General features: G+C 39.3%; 1 protein-coding gene across 1 annotated transcript in view; it reads left to right on the forward strand.

The window, feature by feature from the left end:
* Nucleotides 1-4,006: 4,006 nt before the first annotated feature.
* Nucleotides 4,007-24,944, forward strand: part of rev1 (REV1 DNA directed polymerase) — a 28,005-nt gene continuing 7,067 nt past the window's right edge. Inside the window, exons 1-16 of the mRNA XM_067443667.1 lie at nucleotides 4,007-4,243; nucleotides 5,380-5,446; nucleotides 6,565-6,685; nucleotides 14,446-14,614; nucleotides 14,693-14,959; nucleotides 15,397-16,112; nucleotides 16,204-16,308; nucleotides 16,417-16,533; nucleotides 16,645-16,771; nucleotides 20,318-20,446; nucleotides 20,549-20,703; nucleotides 21,129-21,248; nucleotides 21,736-21,956; nucleotides 22,068-22,240; nucleotides 22,576-22,817; nucleotides 22,941-23,134. Of these exons, the coding sequence (XP_067299768.1) occupies nucleotides 5,390-5,446; nucleotides 6,565-6,685; nucleotides 14,446-14,614; nucleotides 14,693-14,959; nucleotides 15,397-16,112; nucleotides 16,204-16,308; nucleotides 16,417-16,533; nucleotides 16,645-16,771; nucleotides 20,318-20,446; nucleotides 20,549-20,703; nucleotides 21,129-21,248; nucleotides 21,736-21,956; nucleotides 22,068-22,240; nucleotides 22,576-22,817; nucleotides 22,941-23,134 (2,913 nt within the window). The 5' untranslated portion in view covers nucleotides 4,007-4,243; nucleotides 5,380-5,389. The remainder of the gene's footprint in view (nucleotides 4,244-5,379; nucleotides 5,447-6,564; nucleotides 6,686-14,445; nucleotides 14,615-14,692; nucleotides 14,960-15,396; nucleotides 16,113-16,203; nucleotides 16,309-16,416; nucleotides 16,534-16,644; nucleotides 16,772-20,317; nucleotides 20,447-20,548; nucleotides 20,704-21,128; nucleotides 21,249-21,735; nucleotides 21,957-22,067; nucleotides 22,241-22,575; nucleotides 22,818-22,940; nucleotides 23,135-24,944) is intronic.

Raw genomic sequence — 24,944 nt, forward strand, 5'->3', positions numbered from 1 at the left:
TGTAGTAGATCACGTCTTTCGGTTACATGGCCTCCCGATGGACGTGGTCTCCGACAGAGGTTCCCAATTTGTGTCCAAATTTTGGCAGGAGTTTTGTAAATTACTAGGAGCCACGGTTAGTCTGTCTTCGGGTTATCACCCCCAAAGCAACGGTCAGACCGAGAGAGCCAATCAGGATCTGGAGAGAGTGTTGCGATGTTTGGTATCCAAGAATCCTTCATCCTGGAGCCAGCAACTCTCTATGGTTGAGTACGCTCATAACTCGTTACCAGTGTCATCTACGGGCCTTTCGCCATTTGAGTGTAGTGTAGGTTACCAGCCACCTATTTTTCCTAGTCTGGATTCCGAGGTCGCGGTCCCCTCTGTTCACGCCTTTATCCAGAGGTGTCATCGCACATGGACCAGAGCCCGTGAGACTCTGCTCCAGGTGGGAGCGCGCACCAAGGCTAAAGCCGATCGCCACCGGTCTAAGCCTCCCGTTTACGTCGTCGGTCAAAAAGTGTGGCTTTCTACCAAGAACATTCCTCTCCGCTCCGTATCTAATAAACTTGCTCCCAAATTTATCGGCCCGTTCACTGTCACCAAGATCATTAGTCCGGTGACAGTCCGCCTCAAACTCCCTCCGGCGTACAGGAGGATTCATCCCGCCTTCCATGTATCCAAAATCAAACCTGTTTTTCACTCCCACCTTAATCCGCCAGTCCCGGTTCCCCCACCGCCGCGACTCGTAGATGGGGAACCAACTTATTCGGTTAATCGCATTCTGGATTCTAGACGGAGGGGACGCGGTTTCCAGTACTTGGTGGACTGGGAAGGTTACGGTCCGGAGGAGAGAAGTTGGGTTCCTGCTAGGGACATTCTGGATCACTCCCTTATTGATGATTACAATCAACAGGTAAGGTCGGCTGGGAGCGTCAGGGGACGCTCCTAGGGGGAGGGGTACTGTCACGGTTCATGGATTCCCTGTCTCACTCTTGGGTGCGTGTTGAATGTAGGTGAGGGCGGAGCCTGGGATTGGCTCATCACGCACCTGTGGCTGATCACCTGCACCAGCTGCAACTCATCACCTTCACCCTATTTAGTCTCTCTGTTTCTCTCTTGTCTTTGTCAGAGCGTTGTTGGATGTTTCCCCTTGTGTCTCCGTGTTGGTTGTCGTTTCCCCCTTCCGTGAAACGCTGGATCCCTTCCCGGATTACCTCAACCGCGCTCCCGAGTCACTGCTGCTCACAGCCTGCCCGTGTCGCCAACAGAGTCTCTCTCACTGCTCCGTCTTATCCGGACTTCTTCTGTGTTCTGAGTTTTGGCTTCTGTGACACTTCTGTCAATAAACTAGTTACTTGCAATTGAATCCTGCCTCTGTGAATCCGTTACACAATTATGGCAAAAAATAGACATTGAGGAAAAGTAGTATTATTATTGGATACAAATACATAATTATGACCTAAAATGTTAAGTTATATGATTAAAAAGATAATTTTATATATATATATACCTGTTATATTCATTATTTCTCATTATTCTTGTGTCATAATTATTACTTTTATGCCATAAATTATATGACATTATTTACCATTTATTCTAATTACCTATTATTTACCAAATCAAGATTTTTATTTTCTTAAAAGGTGGAATTGATCTTCCATAATTGTTTTCCTAAACAGTGTGCATCATAAACAATCGGTCAATTCATAAAAGCCGTCCTATAAATACATACTCTTACAATTTGTATCAAGTGACAGAAATAATACTAGTACTATACTACTACTACTACAGGTCCTTCTCAAAAAATTAGCATATTGTGATAAAGTTAATTATTTTCCATAAAGTAATGATACAAATTTAACTTTCATATATTTTAGATTCATTGCCAACTGAAATATTTCAGGTCTTTTATTGTTTTAATACTGATGATTTTGGCATACAGCTCATGAAAACCCAAAATTAGCATATTTCATCCGACCAATAAAAGAAAAGTGTTTGTAATACAATAAAGTCAACCTTCAAATAATTATGTTCAGTTTATGCACTCAATACTTGGTCGGGAATCCTTTTGCAGAAATGACTGCTTCAATGCGGCGTGGCATGGAGGCGATCAGCCTGTGGCACTGCTGAGGTGTTATGGAGGCCCAGGATGCTTCGATAGCGGCCTTAAGCTCATCCAGAGTGTTGGATCTTGCGTCTCTCAACTTTCTCTTCACAATATCCCACAGATTCTCTATGGGGTTCAGGTCCGGAGAGTTGGCAGGCCAATTGAGCACAGTAATACCATGGTCAGTAAACCATTTACCAGTGGTTTTGGCACTGTGAGCAGGTGCTAGGTCGTGCTGAAAAACAAAATCTTCATCTCCATAAAGCTTTTCAGCAGATGGAAGCATGAAGTGCTCCAAAATCTCCTGATAGCTAGCTGCATTGACCCTGCCCTTGATAAAACACAGTGGACCAACACCAGCAGCTGACATGGCACCCCAGACCATCACTGACTGTGGGTACTTGACACTGGACTTCAGGCATTTTGGCATTTCCTTCTCCCCAGTATTCCTCCAGACTCTGGCATTTTGATTTCCGAATGACATGCAACATTTGCTTTCATCCGAAAAGAGTACTTCGGACCACTGAGCAACAGTCCAGTGCTGCTTCTCTGTAGCCCAAAAGCGGCTTGACCTGGGGAATGCGGCACCTGTAGCCCATTTCCTGCCCACACCTGTACACGGTGGCTCTGGATTTTTCTACTCCAGACTCAGTCCACTGCTTCCGCAGGTCCACCAAGGTCTGGAATCGGTCCTTCTCCACAATCTTCCTCAGGGTCCGGTCACCTCTTCTCGTTGTGCAGCATTTTTTGCCACACTTTTTCCTCCCCACAGACTTCCTACTGAGGTGCCTTGATACAGCACTCTGGGAACAGCCTATTCGTTCAGAAATTTCTTTCTGTGTCTTACCCTCTCGCTTGAGGGTGTCAATGATGGCCTTCTGGACAGCAGTCAGGTCGGCAGTCTTACCCATGATTGCGGTTTTGAATGAACCAGGCTGGGAGTTTTTTAATGCCTCAGGAATCTTTTGCAGGTGTTTAGAGTTAATTAGTTGATTCAGATGATTAGGTTAATAGCTCGTTTAGAGAACCTTTTCATGATATGCTAATTTTTTGAGACAGGAATTTGGGGTTTTCATGAGCTGTATGCCAAAATCATCTGTATTAAAACAATAAAAGACCTGACATATTTCAGTTGGAGTGCAATGAATCTAAAATATATGAAAGTTTAATTTTTATGATTACATTATGGAAAATAATGAACTTTATCACAATATGCTAATTTTTTGAGAAGGCCCTTTTATATGCTTGCTTCTGTTTAACCACCTGTTTATTGAACAAAACCTGTACGCATTTAATTAATAATGCGCAACAAAATATGCCATGATGTAACTCTATTGTAAATATAGCCGTAAATTCCCACAGCTATAAATAGATGTTTCATGAGGCAGATTCTCAGTCTGAACTCCACGGGTTACCTGGGGGTTCCGAGTATGTGGCAGACTAGCATAGACGGTTCTCAGACTAGCAGCAACGAAAATGTGTATTCTCACTACATTATGGTTGACCTTTGGGGTGTAAAAATGACTACCTTCTCACATCCTCCCTGAAAGCTTGTCATTTAGCTCGACCACAATGGCATGTTAAATTCAACATTATCAATACCAATTCGTGAATCATAAATCCTGCTAAAGCGAATTGCCTCTGTTCTTAATATTCATGAGCCAGGCCTTCGCCATTGGAAAAGTGCCGGCGACAACGTCATGACCTAATTAATATACATGAGCAAAGCTTTGCCATTGGAACATGCTGAAGAGACGTCAGCAGAACGTGATTAAAATTCAAACGCTAAACTCTGCGTCAAGTGTAGGGTGACAAACGGACCGCTTGAGGGTGCTGTGAGATACAGACAGTACTAACGCTGTCACTGTGCGACCCCGTCTGAGAGGAGGAGGAGGCGGAGGAGGAGGAGGGTCTTAAGCGAAAACAAGCAGAAAATCTGGCAGAACAAGCGGCTACTAGTAATATATACGAGTGAATGGTAAAAGGGGTGAATCGTGCAGTTACGGGAGCATGTTGAAATGGATAGAGCCCAGCATGCACAAAGTCTCTGTTAGTAATCTTTCAAAATTGACGCAAAGGGGGTGGACGCAACCCAAGAGCGGAAACAAAGGCGCTTTGGTTTGAACAAAATACATCTGTAAAGAAGGATAATTGGTGAGCAACCATTTCAGTTTTTAGAGGTTTCGTTTTAAAAAGAAACCTTACATCACACACACAGAGTGACGCTACAGTTGTGTTCTGTGTTGAACTAATCGATCTGCTGTGTGTTGCTCTGTTGCACTTCTGCCACATTGTTCAAAACGCTGATGAGAATCCACTTTATAATGCACGAAATGTCACTTGCCTTTTTAGTTTCCTACGTGTCTGATCACTGTCTCTATCAGCTGCCCCACCAACTTATCGGCTGTATCGCATTTCTGTTTCCCAATTTTTCTGCAAAGTTTTTTTCTTCATGCAGAGACAGTTCAGTGGTCATTCACATGGCCAGGCATGTCCCATGTGATGGCTGATGTGTTAAACTAAATGTAACATAAACCCGGTATGGAGTATAATTCGTGTTAGCAAGCTGTCTGGTTTTGTAGCTGTCTTTTCGTAACCAGGCAGTATTTATCTGTGATGCATATAATAAATATAGTTGCTTATTGACAGTTCACTAAACGTGAATATTTCCATTTGTCAACTCTTTGTAATCCTTCAAAACACATCCCTGGTGAAAAAAAACTAAACGACTAAACTAGTTTGGTTTTAGCTTTTCAGTAAAACCAACTGGACACAATATTGGTAACGTTGTGAGAACAGACAATGTGTTTTTCAGCTGTAAAAGTAATAATTTTATGTTTGGCATTAACTGTTGGCAAATTTGATGGCTTAAAGAAATTTTATGGCTTGCATATTTCTTGCGTAAATTACAGTAAGTGAATCCAAAATCTGAATTGTTATTGCCCAGCTCTAGTTAGCTAAATGTGATTTTAAAGCACGAAGATATAAGATAATGCTTTTTTTGTAAAGCATTATACAAACTGTCTTATTTCGCGTTCAGAGTTTAGCATTTTAGATGCATTTCATTTTCTTTAAAAGAAGTCACTCATCTGCCAGCTAATTAAAGAGGTAGCGCATTATTTTTTTATTTTTTTTATTATCTTTTAGCTCATTCCCTTTCTTTGAGTCTGTAAACGCACGCAAGTGTGATGAAGAGAACAGATGTGCATATTTTTGTCCTCATTTTTATCTTTATTTTACATCGCTCACTTTAAATTTTTGACTCATTCTGTTGAATTGTTGTGTTTCAGGTCCCTCAGTATGAGTCGAGATGGATGGAGAAAGAAAGCCAGTGAAGATGATGGGTGGGGAGGAAGGGTGAGAGTCTTTGTTATTAAATGTTTTTGTTGTTGTTGTTGTCACATTTTTGTCCTCTGACATACTTTGTTGCTTTTCCTGGTTGTCCCTGTAAAGATTTTTATTATTATTTATTTTGTAAATAGTTTTTTTACTATTTATTTTAACTTGTTTTTTGATTTCCACAACCATGCCTTTCTGCCAGGAGAACGTCCCGCCTTATGTGAGAGCTGGTGTGTGTGTGTGTGTGTGTGTGTGTGTGTTACTGCTGGAGTCTAGACAGTTTTTCATTTGTGTTACACCAGAGAGTAATCTCAATTTTCCTCACTGGTGACCAGCACCTCTGCTCTGCCGCCACAGTCCGAGCCGGCGAGAGATTTGATAGGCTTCAGCATTCTGATGTTCCTCGGGCATTAGCAAAACCACACTAGGATAAGCTTTTGTCTTCACTATTATTATTATTATTATTATTACTATTACAATATGTCCTAATAATATGGCAACTATGTGCCTCCAAATTTGAGAACCAATAGGGTGCAATTTGTTGATTTTTAGTTATTGATTTAGTAATTTGCAGCTGTAATGGCAGACCTGGATCCGTGAAAGCGAATTTTGCTTGTGCATGTACATTATGGCAATTATTTTCTTACAGGATCTTAAGTTTAATTAAATAGAGAACAGTCATTGCCTTGTGAGTTTTCATATCTCAGGTTATATTAATTAGGTTCAGGGAATTTCCTGTCAGTACAGGTGGAGCGAGTGAGTATTGTGGAGTATTTTTGTATGTGTGTGAGTCTGTTTATTGGTTCAGGCTCAACTCCTGAATCCCAGCGTTCCATCCGTTGCCATGGAGACAGAGAGTCGCCGTGCCAGCAGGGCAGACTTGCACCTCCAGTCTCATTGAATGTCTGAGGCGTAATCAAACGCTTGTCAGCCAGACGCTGCACGTTTTTCTTTGTGTGTGTGCCTATATTGCAATCTGTTAATTTTTCCAGGGGTTAGAAATGTTTTTTTTGTTTACTGTTTAAATGTGTGTGATCAGTCAGTGCTCTCTGGTTTGCCTTATTACTTGATCTTGTCAATGGGATTTAAAAAAAAATCACTAAAAGATTACTCTTGTGTTTGTTATTCTTACTTAGGGCGGTTACATGGCTGCAAAAATCTCTAAGCTTGAGGAGCAGTTTCAGAAGGAGAAGCAGAAAGATGGAGCGTCCTCCTGTATTTTCAGTGGTGTGGCCATCTACGTCAATGGATATACAGGTCAGACTTCTCCCACATGTGCTGTGATAACAAATATCAAAATCAAAACCAACTTCATTATTATTAGTATTAATTATTTTGATTAAATACTTTTATAATCATTATTAATAATACTAATAATTAACAACAATATTTTATTTATACAGTATTTTTTGTATTGAGAGCTGCTTTACTGCAGAATTGAATTCTGTTTGCATCATTAATCATTATTTTCCTATTTATCACTGTAAAGCTGCTTTGAAACAATTTGTATTTTAAATTGTAAGAATATAATTAACTCTGATTAATAACATAAGTTAAGGCTTATAAATAGCAGTCCCAGACTTGGTTTTGTTAATACAATAAAGTTAGTAAGTGAGCCATTACAGCCATTTAAAAACATAAAATAAAGTGGTATTTTGGAAACTACAGTTACTGTGGTAAATACACAATATTAACATGAACTGTTAATAAAACATAGAGTGCATTCGGAAAGTATTCACAGCGATGTTACAGCCTTATTCCAAAATGGATTAAATCCATATTTTTTCCTTCAATTCTACAAAAAAACAAAAATGACAACATGAAAGAAGTTTGTTTGAAATCTTTGCAAATTTATTACAAATAAACAATGCCAAAAATCACATGTACTTAAGGCCACGTTTACACATAGCTGGGTATTTAGAGAAACAAATATTTCCTCCCCTCCGTTTTTAAAAATAACATTGTGCACACAACATTGTTTTCAAAAAAGTTGTCATTTACATCAACCCACATAAATACGCCATCAGGTGCCATTATAACTATGCCAAACCTATGGGTGGCAGTGTAGGGAGAATGATAAATCCATGCAAGCCAATCAGAATCCTCAAAATCGACAACTATGAATAGCACGAGTGACTTTCTGTTCCTTTCAAAACAACAGACATGACGCGAGGTTCGTTTGTGTGTTTAGACAGCGAAGTGGAGTCAAAAGTGTGTACACAAAAGTATAAATGACTACCACCTCAACAGCATCCATGATCAAACAAACTCTAAACATAGGGTGCTCACATGACATAGGCATTTTCAGGCTCATAATGTGACGTTTGAGAACCTAAAACCCTGTTTCTCCTAGTTCACATGGCAACACATACCCAGCGTTTTCAGAAATCTCCACTTTGACCGGTGTTTTTAGAAATAACCGTTTTCTGGGATAAAAATGGCGTTTTTGTGTAAATGACAGGCCAAAACGCAGGGAAATATCTGCGTTTTCCCATCGTGTAAACTGGGCCCAAGTATTCACAGTCTTTGCCATGCCGCTCAGAATTGAGCGCAAGTACATCCTATTCCTTCCGATCACCAACTTGATTGGAGTCCATCTGTAGTAAATTCAGTTGATTGGACATGATTTGGAAAGGTAGCTCCACGTTTCTCTGTGGTGAGAGGAGAACTTTCCAGAAGAACTACCATCTCTGTAGCACTCCACCAATCAGACCTGTATGGTAGAGTGGCCAGACGGAAGCCACTCCTTAGTGAAAGGCTACCTGAGGTTTTCCAAAAGGCACCTCAATGACTCTCAGACCACGAGAAATAAAATTCCCTGGTCTGAAGAAACAAAGATTGAACTCTTTGTCCTGAATGGCAAGCATCATGTCTGGAGGAAACCAGTCACCAATCATTACCTGGCCTATACCATCTCTACAGTTAAGCATAGTGGTGGCAGCATCATACTGTGGAGATGTTTTTCAGCTGCAGGAACTGGGAGACTAGTAAGGATCGATGAAAAGATAAATGCAGTTATTTACAGAGACATCCTTGATTAAAAAAAACCCTGCTCCAGAGCGCTCTGGATCTCAGACTGGGGCAAAGGTTCATCTTCTACCAGGTCAATGACCCCAAGCACACAGCCAAGATAACAAAAGAGTGGCTTCAGGACATCTCTGTGAATGTCAGAGCCAGCCAGAGCCAAGACTTGAACCCGATTGAACATCTCCATAGTAGTGTTCGAATGATGTATCGGATTCCCTGTATTTTTCCTGATATTTAAAGGGTTACTTCAGCGATTAGCATATGGCTTTGTATCTGTAGAAACCCTGGAGTATATTCAAATGATTGTGCTTTCCCCCCTCATATCCCCCTGAGACAAGAGATTTATGCATTTTATTTCTAGAAAAATTCCTCCTATGATGCAAATTGACGATATTTGCATCGTAGGAGGAATGTTTGCCCAAAGGCTAAAGACTACAGCCAGCAGAGGGAGCCATTTCCGCATGTTTAGAATCTGCGCATGGGGGATGGAGATTACACTCAGCTTGAAGGGAGAGCTCAGCTGGCAGGCACTCATTTAAACGGAGATATGGTGAGAAATGTAAGTCTTTTAACTTCTCAAATTAATTTCTATGAAATTTAAGCTTGCAAAGGCATAAACTGAAACGCGCCAGACTGAACTCGCGTTGTGAATGTATGCCGCGAGTGTAGTCGCAATTACCTCAGCTCTCATCACTCGTGCAGTTAGTGCTCAGTGCTGTGATAGCCTACTCGCGCGGTGACTCACTCATTATATTGAACAGACACGTTCAGTTTTTAATTGTAGTGTCTTCTCTAACTCCGTCACAATAATCAAGTTGGTGGCTTTGGGAATGGCCTAACAGGGCAGCGAAGCATTCTGGGAATTGTAGTCTTTCATCCCCGTGGGACAAAAATACATTTTCTGTCTTTTCTCGGTCTAGAAGGCACCAAATTCAAAAATAATTTCACATTTCTACTGCATTGATGATCCAGTTTAAATACAGATTCATCTTCCCAGCGCTGAAGTACCCCTTTAAGCATTTTTCCATAATCGGGTATCGGTTTTGCAATATCGGATTTTCCGATAAATGGCGCCATCTTGTGGACGTTTTGAGAATTGGACAAGCACGCCATTAACGGATGAGGGGAGGGGAGGGGAGATGAGTCAACAATGGTGTTCAAAGTTAAAATAACCTCCATCCCTTAATTAATAAACTTTGTTTAACATAACATTAATGCACAATTGAGATATGCACTAATAAGATGTTATGAGATGATATTATGTAGTTTAAACTTGGCGCTGTAGAGACGAACTCACTGACGGAGACGTCAGGTAATCCGTCATGCCACAATAAAGACGTAACTTCACATGAATGAAACAAAACAGCCATGAATGAGGGCCGACTCGTTTCATCTTCATCAATACCGACTTGTTTCATTTGTTAAATTATATTAACATCTGCTATATAACATTTATATAATAAACATCTTATTAATTACAGCTCCGTGAAAATGTATTATTATTATATCTCCGCGAGACGTGTAAGTTAAATGCAGAGATGAAAACAGCGCTGTCGTCAGCATTTCATAGACATACACAAACATTAAAGGGGGGTGAAACACTCAGTTTCAGTCAATCTTGAGTACCTGGAGAGTAGTATTGCATCCTTCATATCTCCGAAAAGTCTTTAGTTTTATTATATTTATAAAAGAAATATAGGCTGTACCGAGTCTTTCCGGAAAAAAAAACGAGCAACTGGAGGCGTATCGTGTGGGTGGAGCTAAAGAATGACGAGCGCGCACAAAGCGGTGACGTCCTCAAGCGTGGAGAAAAAAACATTACCCTTAATAAACCATGGTTATCAATCAGATTCAACTAATACAGATATGATCCAGAATCAAATTCGGAGGATGAAATAAATTGAACAGGAGAAACAGCAACAGCAGGACGATTAGTAGAATTAATTTATGTGCAATCCCGCGCGAAATTCAGACCGATCACACACTAACACTAACACACTGTCATGAGGAAAAAGTCCAGCAGAATGCGCGTTCGCCGTGCTCAGCGGTTAACCGGGCTGAGTGAGAATATGCCGGTGTGTGTCAACTCGCTTTCGGTCGGAGAGGAGAGCGCAGCTGATATCGATACTGTAAAAACTGAGAATCGTAACGTTTCAGATATTCCAGTATCGATACATATCGAAATATCTATATTTTTGACAACACTAAAACAGAAACACTAAAGTGTAGGCTACTGTACTGACTGAAGAGATATCTCATACTGTACTGACTGAAGAGATATCTCATACTGTACTGACTGAAGAGATATCTCATACTGTACTGACTGAAGAGATATCTCATACTGTACTGACTGAAGAGATAAAGGATAAATGCACTGCTTCCACTGGTGTGATTATTTACCATGTCAAGGAAAAAGTTCCATGTTTAGCACAGCACAGCTCGCTCGGAGCGCTCAATATGCTGTAAAACTTCAGTTAATATTAATAATATTTGTTTCAATCACTGAATGAAGCCTGCTATATTTGGGACAAGAGTCGCGAGTCTCGCGACCTTAAATTGCTTGCACAAAACTCTTGATCAGCACTCAAAGTTTGTTCATTTAAACCATTATCCGCAGTGAGAGAGGGAGAGAGAGGTCTGCGCTCTGCGGTCTTGGCCATTAGTTAATTTATATATAATAATTATATATAATAATAATTAGATAATTTAAAATAACAATCTACTTGTTTTTGTGTAAGTAATACGTTGTCAAATATGTATAAACTTAAATAGACTACCCATACAAGTAGTTAATGTCTCTTTGTATTAAAGGTCCCGTTCTTCGCGTGTTTTCGAAGCTTTGATTATGTTTACAGTGTGCAATATAACATGAGTTCATGTTTTGCGTGTAAAAAACACAGTATTTTTCACACAATTTACTTATCTGTACAGCGCTGTTTTTCTCTGTCCTAAATACGGCCTGATGATTTCCTTGTTCTATGAAGTCCCTCCTGCAGAAACACCTAACGAGTTCTGATTGGACCAGCGCTTCCCGTGTTGTGATTGGACAGCAGCTTAGCGCACTTTGCCCGGAAAGGTCCCGCCTCTTACCATAACGGGGAGATGCTCTTCTCCAGTGAGAGAGCAACAAGACCACACCCCCTATTTTGCATGTACTTGTGGGCGGAGGGTTAGTCCATGGGTTAGTCAACAAACAGTTCTAGTGATGTCATTCCTGCCAGGAAGTGCAGGGGTGTAGTTTAAACCGGCCGTTCACTGTAGGCTTTAAGGGGAACTTCTGTTAAATAAAATATCACAGCTTTATAATTTTACAGGTATTATTTATGCTCCAACAGCAACATTTCACACTAACTAAAGTTTGCAAGATGGAATCGCGAAGAATTGTCCTGTTATTGACGTAATGCGCGTCATTGACAAAATGCGCGCCCAAATGTTCGAATAGTTTGAATATTCGTGTCTGTTTTAGAGGGAATATTCGATCGTCATTTATGAGCAATTTTGACAGCCCTAGTGGCGCCACAGAAGTGTTGCTCAAACGAGTGGATCTGCACCTGAGAGAGTGTTTATGGGCGTGCATTTTCTCTCTCGCTCTAGCCCATACGGCCAATACAAGGACCTTCCGCTCTATCGACGTCAAGCGGACCCATACTCGAAAAAAACTCTCCGAAACTTGTGAGAAACCGGAAGGAGTATTTTTGACACAGAAATACTCAATCAAACGCCCAACATTAGTTTTTGAAACTTTGTCTATGTTTAGGATGGGAATCCAAGTCTTTAACAGTGTAAAAAGATCAGTATGCATGAAACAGCATTTCACACCCCCCCCCCCCTTTAATTTTGATACCGTACTAGATGAGATTGACTCTGTAAGAAAAAACAAACAAACCCGTGAATACATCATAGCTATTACAATTCCAGAATATTCAATCTTTAGTCTATTAAACACATAAACCTTTTAAAACTGTAGTTTAAAATGAATGCTTATATTTATGCTCATAGTTATGGGGATTTAATAGACTAAACTCTCATTTATGTTCTCCATTTGAAAATATTAGACTTTATAAATGTATTTTGCCTGTTGTTAATATGGCTGTATTTATAACTAAAAAGGTGAAACGGCATTAATGTTAAAAAGACTGCACTGTATTTTAAAAAATGCAAATTTTTTCAGACTTTTTATTGTTGTAAATGTCTTTTGTTCTGTATGAAAGGGAGTTCAACTGCAAAAATTTGAGTGTTTAAAATGCTTAGTTCAATGCTGTTGCTTTAATTGTAAAAAACAGAAATGACACAATAAATAAATATCGGTTCTATACATCGGGTTATCGGCACAAATATCCAAATAATCAGTATCGTTTATAAAAAAATCAATATTGGTCGATCACTACTCCAGAGTAATCTGAAAATGACTTCACACCAGTGCTCTCCATCCAACCTGATGGAGCATGAGAGTTCCTGCAGAGGAGAATGGGAGAAACTGCTGTGTTTATCTTGAGGGGAATCTTGAGGTGTGCCAAGCTTGTAGCATCATTCTCTAAAAGATTTGAGGCTAATTGGTGCCAAAGGTGCTTCAACAAAGTATTGATCAAAGGCTGTGAATACTTATGTACATGTGTAAATTTGCAAAGATTTCTAACAAACTTCTTTCCTGTTGTCATTATGGGGTATTGTTGGTAGAATTAAGGGAAAAAAATGAATTTAATCCATTTTGGAATAAGGCTGTAACATAACAAAATGTGAAAAAAAGTGAAGCGCTGTGACTACTTTCCAGATGCACTATATGTCTACTAATCCTGGTTAATAGAATGAACATCATACTTGCATCCTTCCCAGCTAACACACAATGTTCCCGTTACCTAATTTTTTTAGCTTGACAAGCCAGACCCACATCAAGATGTTGGGTCTGGGAACTCACCATTGGCAGGGCTCAATCCGAGGGGCGGAATAAATGTTTGTCTATCAAACTCCCTCTGCACGCAATTGGATAGCGCTACCACCAACCAGAACAATGAAAAAGATGGTGAAGCGGAGCTAGTTGATCGATTAAACTTTCGCCGTATCAGGTCGCCAAAACTTCAAACACATCTTCCTTCCTTTCCTTTTCGCTGTTCTTTGTTCTTTTCTCAAAGAAAAGCTTAACAAGTCTTTCAGAGTCGTGGCCAAAGCAGATTTGAAAGACCGCTATTTGCCAGCTTAGTCCTCTGTGGGAATAACTCTGCCGTCATTATGTTAAGCCCACCCACCGACTCTATACATGATGTGATGTGTGATATGATACATGATAGACAACACTCGCTCCAAATTAGATTTGTGCATTACAGTGCATCTAGATTTCTAGGCTAATACGTTTTAGTAATATCATGAAATACTAATTGACAATGTAACTACGATGTTACATTCTCGCAATTTTATTGCTCTTTATACAGTGTGCCAAAGCACAGTATATAAGTCTGACAGGACAGGACAGTTTGTTTTTCTGAGGTGAAAGACTTTATATTTCATAGCTAGGTGTGAAAATAACATTAGAATTATAATACTGACATGCAGATACTGAATCAGGATAGCAAGTTTTTCTCAGGCACTCTTTGCTTAAACTACATCTGACAAAAGAGCAGCTTTCATGCTTGCCTTTTAAAATAAAAGCCTCGCACCAGAAAAACATTTAGAATTACATTTCGTTGTTGTTGTTCTTTCTTTGATTACACACCCACTCAAAATGTAATAATACAATTATTATATTATATTTTATTAATTAAGTATATTCATTAGATTAGATTAGATTAGATTAGATTAGATTAGATTAGATTAGATTTATTTATATAGAAGAAAATGCTAAATTTTCTGAAATGGTGAAGTGGGTTTCTGGGAAACTTTGCAGGCTGGACTTGTGTTTGCCAATTGAGCACCATAGTTGAACGTGTCAAAAGGATGAGTGCTGTACCTCTGCTCTGCTGTTTTGAGAATCTTGTATTGTGTGTTTTTGTATGCAGTTCCCAGTGCAGATGAGCTGCGCAGGCTGATGATGCTGCATGGTGGGCAGTTCCATCTTTATTACACTCGCTCCAAAACCACACACATCGTTGCCACCAACCTACCCAACAGCAAAATACAAGAACTCAGAGGAGAGAAAGTAGTGCGGCCAGAGTGGGTCACAGACAGGTGTGTGTCCTTTGTGCACTTTGCAAGATATAGAAGCACAGTATTATAGGAATACTAATATTTTTGTGTTTTGTGTAGTATAAAGGCAGGTCGCCAACTTTCATACATCCAGTATCAACTCTATACGAAGCAGAAATGCTTGAGCTTTACCAGTGTTTGTGCACAAGAAGGGCAGGATCCGTCATTCAGCCATGAACCACCCAAACCCAGTCCAAGCCACCCCCAGTCAGACAGCATCAAGCCCAGCCACACTCCAACCCTCTCTAAAGAAGTTCTCAAATCCATTCATGCTAACCACACGGCTAACTTTACTGAACGAACCAATCACCAGTTAGACGGCAGACTGTGAGTATTCTTTATAGCAGGGTTGCACTAGCACACATGAGTGTCAAATGCAGCATTTTGTTGAAAGAGAAAAACATTCCAAGCCATATAATGCAACACAACAAATTATTATATTAATTATTTATATAGTTTGTGTTTGGATGTATATTTTGGATATTTAATTGCATGTCTTCACTCACTCACTTTTTACATTTAGATAACCTTTGACATGTAGCTCTCACTTAGTTTTTAGGTGTATAAATACTGAAATCTAATAACAACGTTAAATATAATCTTTAGGTAATTTTAAAAAATGTATATCTTTTTTTTTATTAGTTTATTTTGTTAAAACTGCTCCACGACCATGAGCAATGTTTTTACACCAGTCATGAAAATTATTGCATTTGGATATTTTTTTTTAATTATTTAATATTCTAACCTCTCCTTTTGTCTGGCAGAAATGGATCATATAGAATCATCTCTAAGGAGGATGCAGAGAGGCCTAAAGTTAATGGGATTCATGATGGAGATGAGGATTTCAATGCCTGTGCCCTTTTGCCAAGAGGCTCACAAGACACTTTGTTAACTAACGGTTATTTACATCCTCTGAATGGTGCCTTAAAGCCTCAGGAATCGGTTTCTTTTGCAGAAAATCACCCTCATGCTGTTGACACAGGGTTCCTTCAGTCCCACCTCCCACAGGCTGGATGCAGGGACAGGGAGGAGCCCAGCTGCTCTTCTGCTGGATCAAAAGCAAATTCCCATCAGATGTCCTTAATATCCACAGCCAGCCCTGCAAAGAAGCCTGATCCTTGCAATATGCAAAAGGACCTCCATACAGAATCAGCATCTAATCCAGGGACTTCAGCTTCCCTTCAGAAGGGTAATCTTCAAGATCAGACAAGAGTTCGACTAAATGGGAGTTATCACATGACCCCTAACTCCTCCATCCTTGCAAACTCTAGTAACCAGTCAGGAAAGTCAACTGCGCAGGGAGCAGAGGCTGAAATAATATCAGAGTTCTTTTCTCACTCAAGGCTGCATCATATTTCTACGTGGCGGAACGAGTTCTCTGAGTATGTGAACACCCTGCAGAGCAGGCGGCGAGCAGCAGGAGGAGCTGTGTTCTCTGGAAAAGAGAAACTAAAGAAGCTCAAAGCTAATTGCAGTTCAGGTAGCTTGTCTTTGTGGTTTATGTTTGTGTTGTGATGAAAATTTTTAAGGAAAAAATACAAAACAAGTTTCTTTTTTTCTCTTTGGCCCAGGTTCCTTAATGGCTGCTCCTCAGGTACGTCAATCCTGTATTCTTCATGTGGATATGGACTGCTTTTTTGTATCCGTTGGGATCAGACACCGACCAAATCTCATAGGTATGTTTCAGTCAATTAGAGGCAAGTGCTCAAGTTTCTTATTGCAGCTTTCTGACTTTGATAGCACCTGATAAACTGAACTTTACTGATGGTCAATCTGTACTCCAGGGAAACCAGTTGCGGTGACAAGTAACCGCGGTCCAGGCCGTGTTGCACAGCGTCCTGGGGCAAATCCTCAGCTTGAGTTTCAGTACTACCAGAGGAAACAGAAACAGTACAGAAAAGGTACACCCAGATTTTAGAAAAAAAGTTGGTTAAATAGTTCTTGAAATCAGAATGAATTTATTAAAGATTTTGAAGTTTAAATTTAGGTGACCATTGTTCTTTTTGCTTTAGAGAAGACAGATGATGATTTTGAGATGACCCCATCTCCAAAGTGTGATGAAGGTCCCAGTAATGGAGTGGATCTGGACCTGGCCGCCCTCTCTATGGCAGAGATTGCCTCTTGCAGTTATGAGGCCAGGTATTCATTGTAAACCTGCCAAACTACTTTTTTCAACATGAGTCGAAAATACATTTTAAATGTGTACATCTGCTATTCAGTAAATTAGCACAGAATAGGGATGTCCCGATCAAGTTTTTTGTACCAAAGTCCTGGTCCAATACAGGTATTTTCCTAGTGCTATGTGCATACTTCAAGTACATTTAAAGTTATAAAATCAATCCAATGTATACAGGAATGTACAGATACAGTCGTTCCTCAGGGGAGGGGCTCAAATGTAAAATATGGGCATCTGTTACTAAGGAGTAATTCCAATATTTAAAATACTTTGTAAACTAAAATACAGTCGAATGATTGTATATTCGAACAATCATTCGAATATACTCCAGGTTTTCTACTGATACAAAGCCATATGCTAATCGCTGAAGTAACCCTTTAAAAATTTGAGTTGATACAATGAAGGAAACTGGTTTAATAAATAGAAACTCAAAATATTAAACCCCTTTCAAACTGCGATTCCGGCAAATACACGGATAATGCGACCCGGCATTTGTTCCCGGGCCACTAGATTTGGTCCATTCACACTGCCAGCGAAATACCGTAATATGTGCGCTTTCACACACAACGCTTAACGGTCCCGGGTCGAGTTGACAAGTGACATCCTGATGTGACGTATAATGGCGAGCGATCTTAGCTTCAGCGCGGATAGTAAGAAGCTCCGTGGTCTCGACTTGTGTCCAGCTTGCGCACATTTCTGCTTGTTTAATTTGAGTTTCTTTTGTATACGAACACTCTGCGTTTAAAACACCGACTAGCTCTTCTGGCACTGCAGGGTTGTATTATTGAAAAAAACAAGCTCTAGGAGCTCTAGGCTCTTGCGCCATTAGTTTCGGATTTTGTTCACACAGCGCTCGTCCCGGGTCGAATACCGCAATATTACTAGGTCCCCGACCCGGGTCGAATTCGGTAATCAATCCCGGGACGTGGTTGCTTTCACACAGAAGGCGACCCGGCAATGTTCCAGGAATATTGCGGGTCCGACGTGCAGTGTGAAAGGGGCTTTATTGTATCTGAACCACATAAAAAAATTGATATATCATGAAAAAAGCAAATAGAATGTTTCAATGTGTCATCACAAAATCTTTTAATAATATTTGAATAAAGGTTGTCGATTCTCAAAAATGTTCATTGTATTAACTAAAATTTTTAATTTCAATGAACTCTAAATTTGAAGGCAACCAGGTAACTTATTTTTAAATATTTTTTTACAGTGCTTCTTGATTTTTATATGTACAATAAGACGAATAATTCCAACAAGAAAAGAAAAAATAGGGGACATAAGGTTAGAAAGCAAGATTGTTGTGTTAGAAATAGGGATGCTCATTTCGGTTAATTTTCCTGACCGAACACCGATACTCATTAATCGATTATTAACCGTTAACTGATAAGATTACAATACTGAATTGGCATTACATAGAAAAACAATTGACGAGTGTCTGTGACCTGTTAAAAACACTTTTTTCACGTGTTTATTTTATTGTGCAAACAGCAGAACATGCAGAACAGGTCAACAACAGAACCTAGATTCACACCAGAGCCCTGCATTTATGCCCAACAGGACCCGACTTTTTTACACCCCTAGGGCCGGGCCAATTATCACATCATAACTAAACGCGGGCCAGGCTTTGTACATTTTTTAGGCTTCTCCTTCGTTTAATATTTATTTTTTTTAATTAAAAAGAAACAATGAGAAGTCCTGCGCTAGTGGAAATAACATGAGACCATGATAGCTTAAGTGACTGTAAAGACATGGCTCGCACAGGGTTATAGAGTCCAGCAGCAGCAGCGTGCGTTTCTTCAGCAGCTGCTAGAGTTATGGCCAGTGTTGGGTGTATCTAGTTACTAAAAAATTACTGTGTTACTGTAATTTAATTACTTTTCCCTTGAACAAGTAAAGTAAGGGATTACTCTTAATTTTTGTGTAATTTAATTACGTTTACTTCACAAGTAATTGAACTAAATACCATGTATATACTGTAGAAAAATGATTTTATATATATATTAGTGGAATTAACATTCAAATTTAAAGTCTAACTTTAAAATGCATATTTTTATGTATCCTTCATTTGTAATACTTTGGTCAGTTAATAAGTAAGTCTGATTTATATTCATTTTGCGGAGGTGTAAGGTATAAGACAAACTGCATGTTCTCTTATTTTTTTTATTTGTTTAGATTGTTTAGCTCATTTTGTTTGCGAGCGCCGTTGCGAGCAGCATCATATTATTATAGGTAGCCTAATATTATAGTAGGCTAAATTAACTAACATTGTGATGCTTGAAGTGTTCTGTCTATGGATTTTGTTATAGGCAAGAAGTCAAGAATTGATTTGAGAGGCTATTGATTAAACATGTGGTTAACTCACTGTCGGCCGCTGGTCGCTTGGCCTTCACTTAAAAAATATAAAACTAACAAACAAAAAATGCTCTAAACATTTTTCTAAATTACCTTAATAAAGAAACAAAACGAAATATAACTAATTTGACATTAAAAACAAAACTGAACTTTTTTAATGGCTGCAACAATGTAAGCCAACCCCCCCCCCCCCCCCCCCCCCCCCAAAAAAAAAAAAAAAAACACAGGCTCTAGTTGGACTCGGGCTGAGATTTTTGATAAGCTGTCGGATAAAAGCACACTATGAAAAGCATTAAACAAGGCTTCATATGGCACTGCCTGGTGCCCAGGGAATAGACGCCTCGCTAGAGCGGCCAGCCTCGGGAAGCAACTTTCATTTGCTTTCCTCCACCAGTCAGGAGCTTGTACTACTGCTATATTGTAATACGGTGTAGCTTATTTTGCACATAGCCTAACTTCGTCACCCTTTCTGTCAAAATAGTCCCACACAGTATGCTTCTTATTTCCCATTGCTTAATTTTGCAAAATATGTCTGTGTCGACGCGCCCCGTGAGTATAAAAAAAAAAAACACCCTTTAAACACACTTTAAACCGTTTAACTGATAGTGTTAATCGGTCAAAATTCAGTTAACGGTTAAACTGTCAATATGAGCGTCCCTAGTTAGAATGCTAGTGTGTCAGTCAAGCAAGCCATATCAACATGTTAGGGTAAATAAATGGTAACGGTAAATAAATTACTTTTGAAGAGTGAAAAAAGCGAAAAACATATGGTTTAATTTATATGAGTTACCGGTATTCAGATTTTGAAGTTACTCTTGTAAATTAGGCTTCCCCATTATTATAATCCGATTTTCTAAAACCGTGGGAACCCTGGATATTTAAAGAAAAGACAAAAAAGTTATTGAGTAGTGAATTAAAATTAGAACTAATATAAAATTTAAATTAATAAAATCTTGATTTTTAGTTGTTTTAGTTTATTTTAATGCTTATGTCTTATTTTATATAATTGAAGTCATCTTGAGGTCCTTTGGTTGAGAACCACTGATATTGATGTGAATAGATTAAAATAATATAAAAGCCACAAAACTTGTCAACTTATAATACAGTATGATCTTTAGCGGTACCTGCTACTCTGATGCTTTCCTCTTTTACAGACGGGCTGGTGTGAGAAACGGCATGTTCTTTGGCCGGGCTAAGCAGCTCTGTCCTGAACTGCAGTCTGTCCCATATGACTTCCAGGCGTATAAAGAGGTGGCACTAACTATGTATGAGACCCTGGCCAGGTAACAGATATGTTTGTTACAATTTTCTTTGGATTGCTGTTATTCCTAAGCCCAGCAGACAAATGCAACAATTCTCTTGCTTTACCATTGCATGTTTTATAGTTACACTCATAACATTGAGGCACTAAGTTGTGACGAAGCCCTGGTGGATGCCACGGATCTTTTGGTTGAGCTGGGGGTTACTCCTGATGATCTGGCACAAGCTATTCGCGAAGATGTAAAGGAGAAGACTGGTTGCTGTGCCTCAGTTGGAATGGGTAAGAGACATTGTAAATGAAAAAATGTAAATTCTGTCATTTATTTACTCGGCCTTATGTGGTTCCAAACATGTATGACTTTCTTTCTTCCATGAGCACAAAAGAGACATTTTTAAGAATGTGTCCGATAGCATAGCTTTCTAATGCACTCTTGTGAGCATACCAAAGAGAGATACAGCTGATGTCAAGATTATAAGTGAATAACTACTTTGGTCTGTTACTCACACAAAGCTAATTTATTGCTTCAGTAAAATTAGCACATTATTTGGAAAAATAATGAAAATAGTTGCCTTGATATTCTTTAAAATTCATGTTCCACAGAAGTAATATAGCTTTGTGACCACATGAGGGTCAGTAAATGATGACAGAATTTTCATTGTTGGGTGAACTATTCCATTAATAACTTCCCATATATTTGTTATCAGGTTCCAACATCCTTCTTGCTCGGATGGCGACCCGTAAGGCCAAACCAAATGGACAGTATTTCCTCAGGCCAGAGGAAGTGGATGAATTTATCAGGGATCAACCTGTCTCCAGTTTGCCTGGTGAGAACAGAGCATCTGATATACTCTACCGTTCAAAGGGTTTGAAAGAATGTCTGTTTGGTGTTTGTAAGATTTTTTTAAAGAAAGAAGTATCTTATGCTTACCAAAGCTGCATTTATTTGATAAAAAATATTACTACAATTTGAAATAGCTGTTTTTGTATTTAATACATTTTAAAAAGTAATTGATTTATGCGATGGCAAAGCTGCATTTTCAGCATCATTACTCCAGTCTTTAGTGTCACATGATCCTTCAGAAATCATTCTAATATGCTGATTTGAAGCTCAAAACATTTATTATAATCATCAATCTTGCAAAAAAGTTATGCTATATATTTTTTTCTTTAAGCTGTCATACATGCATTTTCTTCTGGATTATCAAACTTTTGAATGGCAGTGTATTTATGTCTGAATACAGAGGTTTACAGTAAAATGTATTGCTGTGTTTGTGTGCATGTGGACCTGTGCTTATGCGTGCTTGTGTGCAGGTGTGGGTCGCTCAATGAACTCCAAGCTGACCTCCTTGGGAGTGAGTACATGCAGTGAGCTGCAGCAGTTGTCTATGTCTCGACTGCAAAAGGAGTTTGGGCCACGGACGGGACAGACGCTCTTTCGTTTTTGCAGGGGACTGGATGACAGGCCAGTGCGCAGTGAGAAGGAGAGAAAGTCTGTGTCTGCAGAAATGAACTACAACATTCGATTCACACAGGTTTTGAAGTATAAAAGTTACAGTAATCATTGCTAATCATCCTATATCTGTCATTGTCCGCAATATGTTGACCTCCCTCATTAGCTTCCATCCACTCTAATGTTCTGCTAGGTTGAAGAGGCAGAGTCTTTTCTTACTAACCTATCTATGGAGGTGCAGAAGAGGTTGCAGGGCGCGGGGCTTAGAGGTCGCCGAGTTACACTGAAGGTCATGATGCGAAAAGCAGGAGCTCCTATAGAGCCGGCCAAATATGGTGGTCATGGGATATGTGACAACTTTGCCAGGTGATTTGCAACAGTATACATTTTCCACTTCTAGTCTTCTCGAATAACCACAGCATTTGTTTATGGGGAATGATACTCTGACATTAAAGTTGTGATGAAACAGGAGTAGCAACAAATATTTTTTTCTGTATTGTGATGTAAATTTGAGTGACAAAAAAGAAGGATAGAGAGTAAATGATTGGAGATTCAAGTTATGATGTTTGGATGTTTTTGATTAAAAATCCAGTATCAACCAATACTGATTTAAAATCATTCGAAGAATTTGTAATATTGACTGAAAACTGAGCTCTGTTTTGATATATATTTGAAAGTTTCTCAATACTGTCACATTGCAGGTCTGTTTTACTAGCTCAGCCCACAGACAATGGTCAACTGATTGCAACAGAGGCCATAAAGCTATTCCATGCGATGAAGTTGCATGTGAAGGATATGAGGGGTGTGGGGCTGCAGGTGCAGCAGTTGGAGGGACCACATGCAGACCCATCAGGACAAGGGCCCTCTCGTGGTCGCTCGATCAAAGACCTCCTGCTGGCCAAACAGCCTGTCCACAGCCCCAGGAAAGACCCTACAGCACAAGGTCATAGCAGGTTGATCAGTACAGGGTTCTTTAAATCCAGATTTGAAAACCCTGATTTGATGTGTATAGGATTTATGTTATTGTCTGGCTCTTAATAAACATTCCTTGTTGCTTATATTCTAGATGGTTTAACCAGCCCTTCCTCATCCAGAGCTTTCTCCTCCAGTCAGGAGAGAGTTACTCCTCCATCATCACCCCCCTCCAATATCTCAGATCCAATGCCTGGAACCAGTAAAGGAGAATTTCACTATCCACGCACCCCCAACCATGTTAGGGCATGCCTAAACATCAGCATTGAGGTGCCATCTCCCTCTCAGGTTAGATTCTTGAATGCACTTTATGATCTAAAAAAAAAAAACATTGTTGTATTTCAACATTATAACTGTATTTCCCACAGGCACAAATTTTAACAAATCTTTTCTGTCTGTAACTTTTTAAAATAAAATAAATAGTTTATATTATACATTAAATATAAATATATTATAAAATATAAAATAATATAACAACATAAAAATATAATACATAATTAGCATAATACTGACTAAAATAAAGTTATAATTTGATTCAGCAAATATCAGATATGCATGATATTTATCAAAAGTGAGCGTAAAGACCTTTACAGTGGTGCAAAAAAAGTATTTAGTCAGCCACCAGTTGTGCAAGTTATTCCACTTAAAAAGATTAGAGAGGCCTATACCTATATATATATATATATATATATATATATTTTTTTTTTTTAATCATAGGTACACTTTAGCTATGAGAGACTGAATGAGATTTTTTTTTTTTAAATCACATTGTCTGATTTTTAAAGATTTTATTAGCAAATGTAACTTCCTGTAAAAACCTGTAACTTCTTTAAAGGGGGGGTGAAATGCTGTTTCATGCATACTGATCTTTTTACACTGTTAAAGACTTGGAATCCCATACTAAACATAGACAAAGTTTCAAAAGTTAAGGTGGACGTTTGATGGGAGTATTTCTTTGTCAAAAATACTACTTCCGGTTAGTCATAAGTTTCGGCAAGTTTTTTGCGATCATGCGTCCCCTTTGACGTTAATGGGGGCGGAATTTCCTTGTATGGGCCTTACGGACAATTCTACCGGAAGCGTGTGAGAGAGAGAGAGGGAGAGAGAGAGAGGGAGAGAGCGAAAGCAACAGGCTATGCCCATCAAAGCGCTCGTAGGCTGCTGCACAGGTAATGTGCACAATTAACAATGACATCAAAAAGTGCATTTTTGGTTGCCAGACCAAGACAGTCCTGCACAGATTCCCCCAAAACCCCGCGGTAAGGCAACAGTGGATGTAATTTGCTTTTCCGGATCAGCAACTGAGTTGCGCGAATGTTTATATCTGTTCGCTGCATTTCGGTGCCGCCTGTTTCATAAACAAGGCCCAGCTTGACGCCGGATTTTCCAATCGCCTAATGCTGAAGGATGGAGCAGTCCCAACGTTAGAACCGCGGGCGGTGAGTTAGACTGCTTCAAATGTCTGTGTCTATGCTCATCAAGTAGCCCAAACATGATCACGTATAGTTACTATATATATTACTATATATAGAAATTGATCAATGGAGCATGCGATGTGTAGTGCGTGTACATTTGTTTAGCTGGCCACTATATGTGTAACTTTATGTTTGTGTATTGTAAAAGCACTCAACAATACACAAAGAGGGGGGAAATATGTTGAACTAAATAAGCACGCTTCTTCATTCAAATGTGCTACTATTCCGTGTCTTTCTATGTAAACACTAACTTAACCTGTCTACACAAACCACGCGTAAACACACAAACACACGTGCACAACTGCACTTCCCACATGTACACCTTCAAAGACAAAAATACAACGATATAATTCAAGTATAAATATGTAAATAACACAAGCCGCTAAGCATATTATATAGTTAGTGTATATCGTACCACACAGAGACGTCCTGCTCTAGTCGTTTTTGCTGCTGCTCCTGTTCAACTGCAGCCTCTGGGTCTGATTCCGGATCATAGATGTATGGCTGTATCTGATTAAAAGCCATATTTTTATTTTGAATAAAGTTTTTTTCCCGCTGTTAGGGATGACAGCTTTACGACGCACTCGACTCAACTCAACACAATAGCAGCGCGCTGCTGCACA

This window comes from Pseudorasbora parva, chromosome 5, assembly GCF_024679245.1.
Source record: "Pseudorasbora parva isolate DD20220531a chromosome 5, ASM2467924v1, whole genome shotgun sequence".
Taxonomy (NCBI): Eukaryota; Metazoa; Chordata; class Actinopteri; order Cypriniformes; family Gobionidae; genus Pseudorasbora; species Pseudorasbora parva.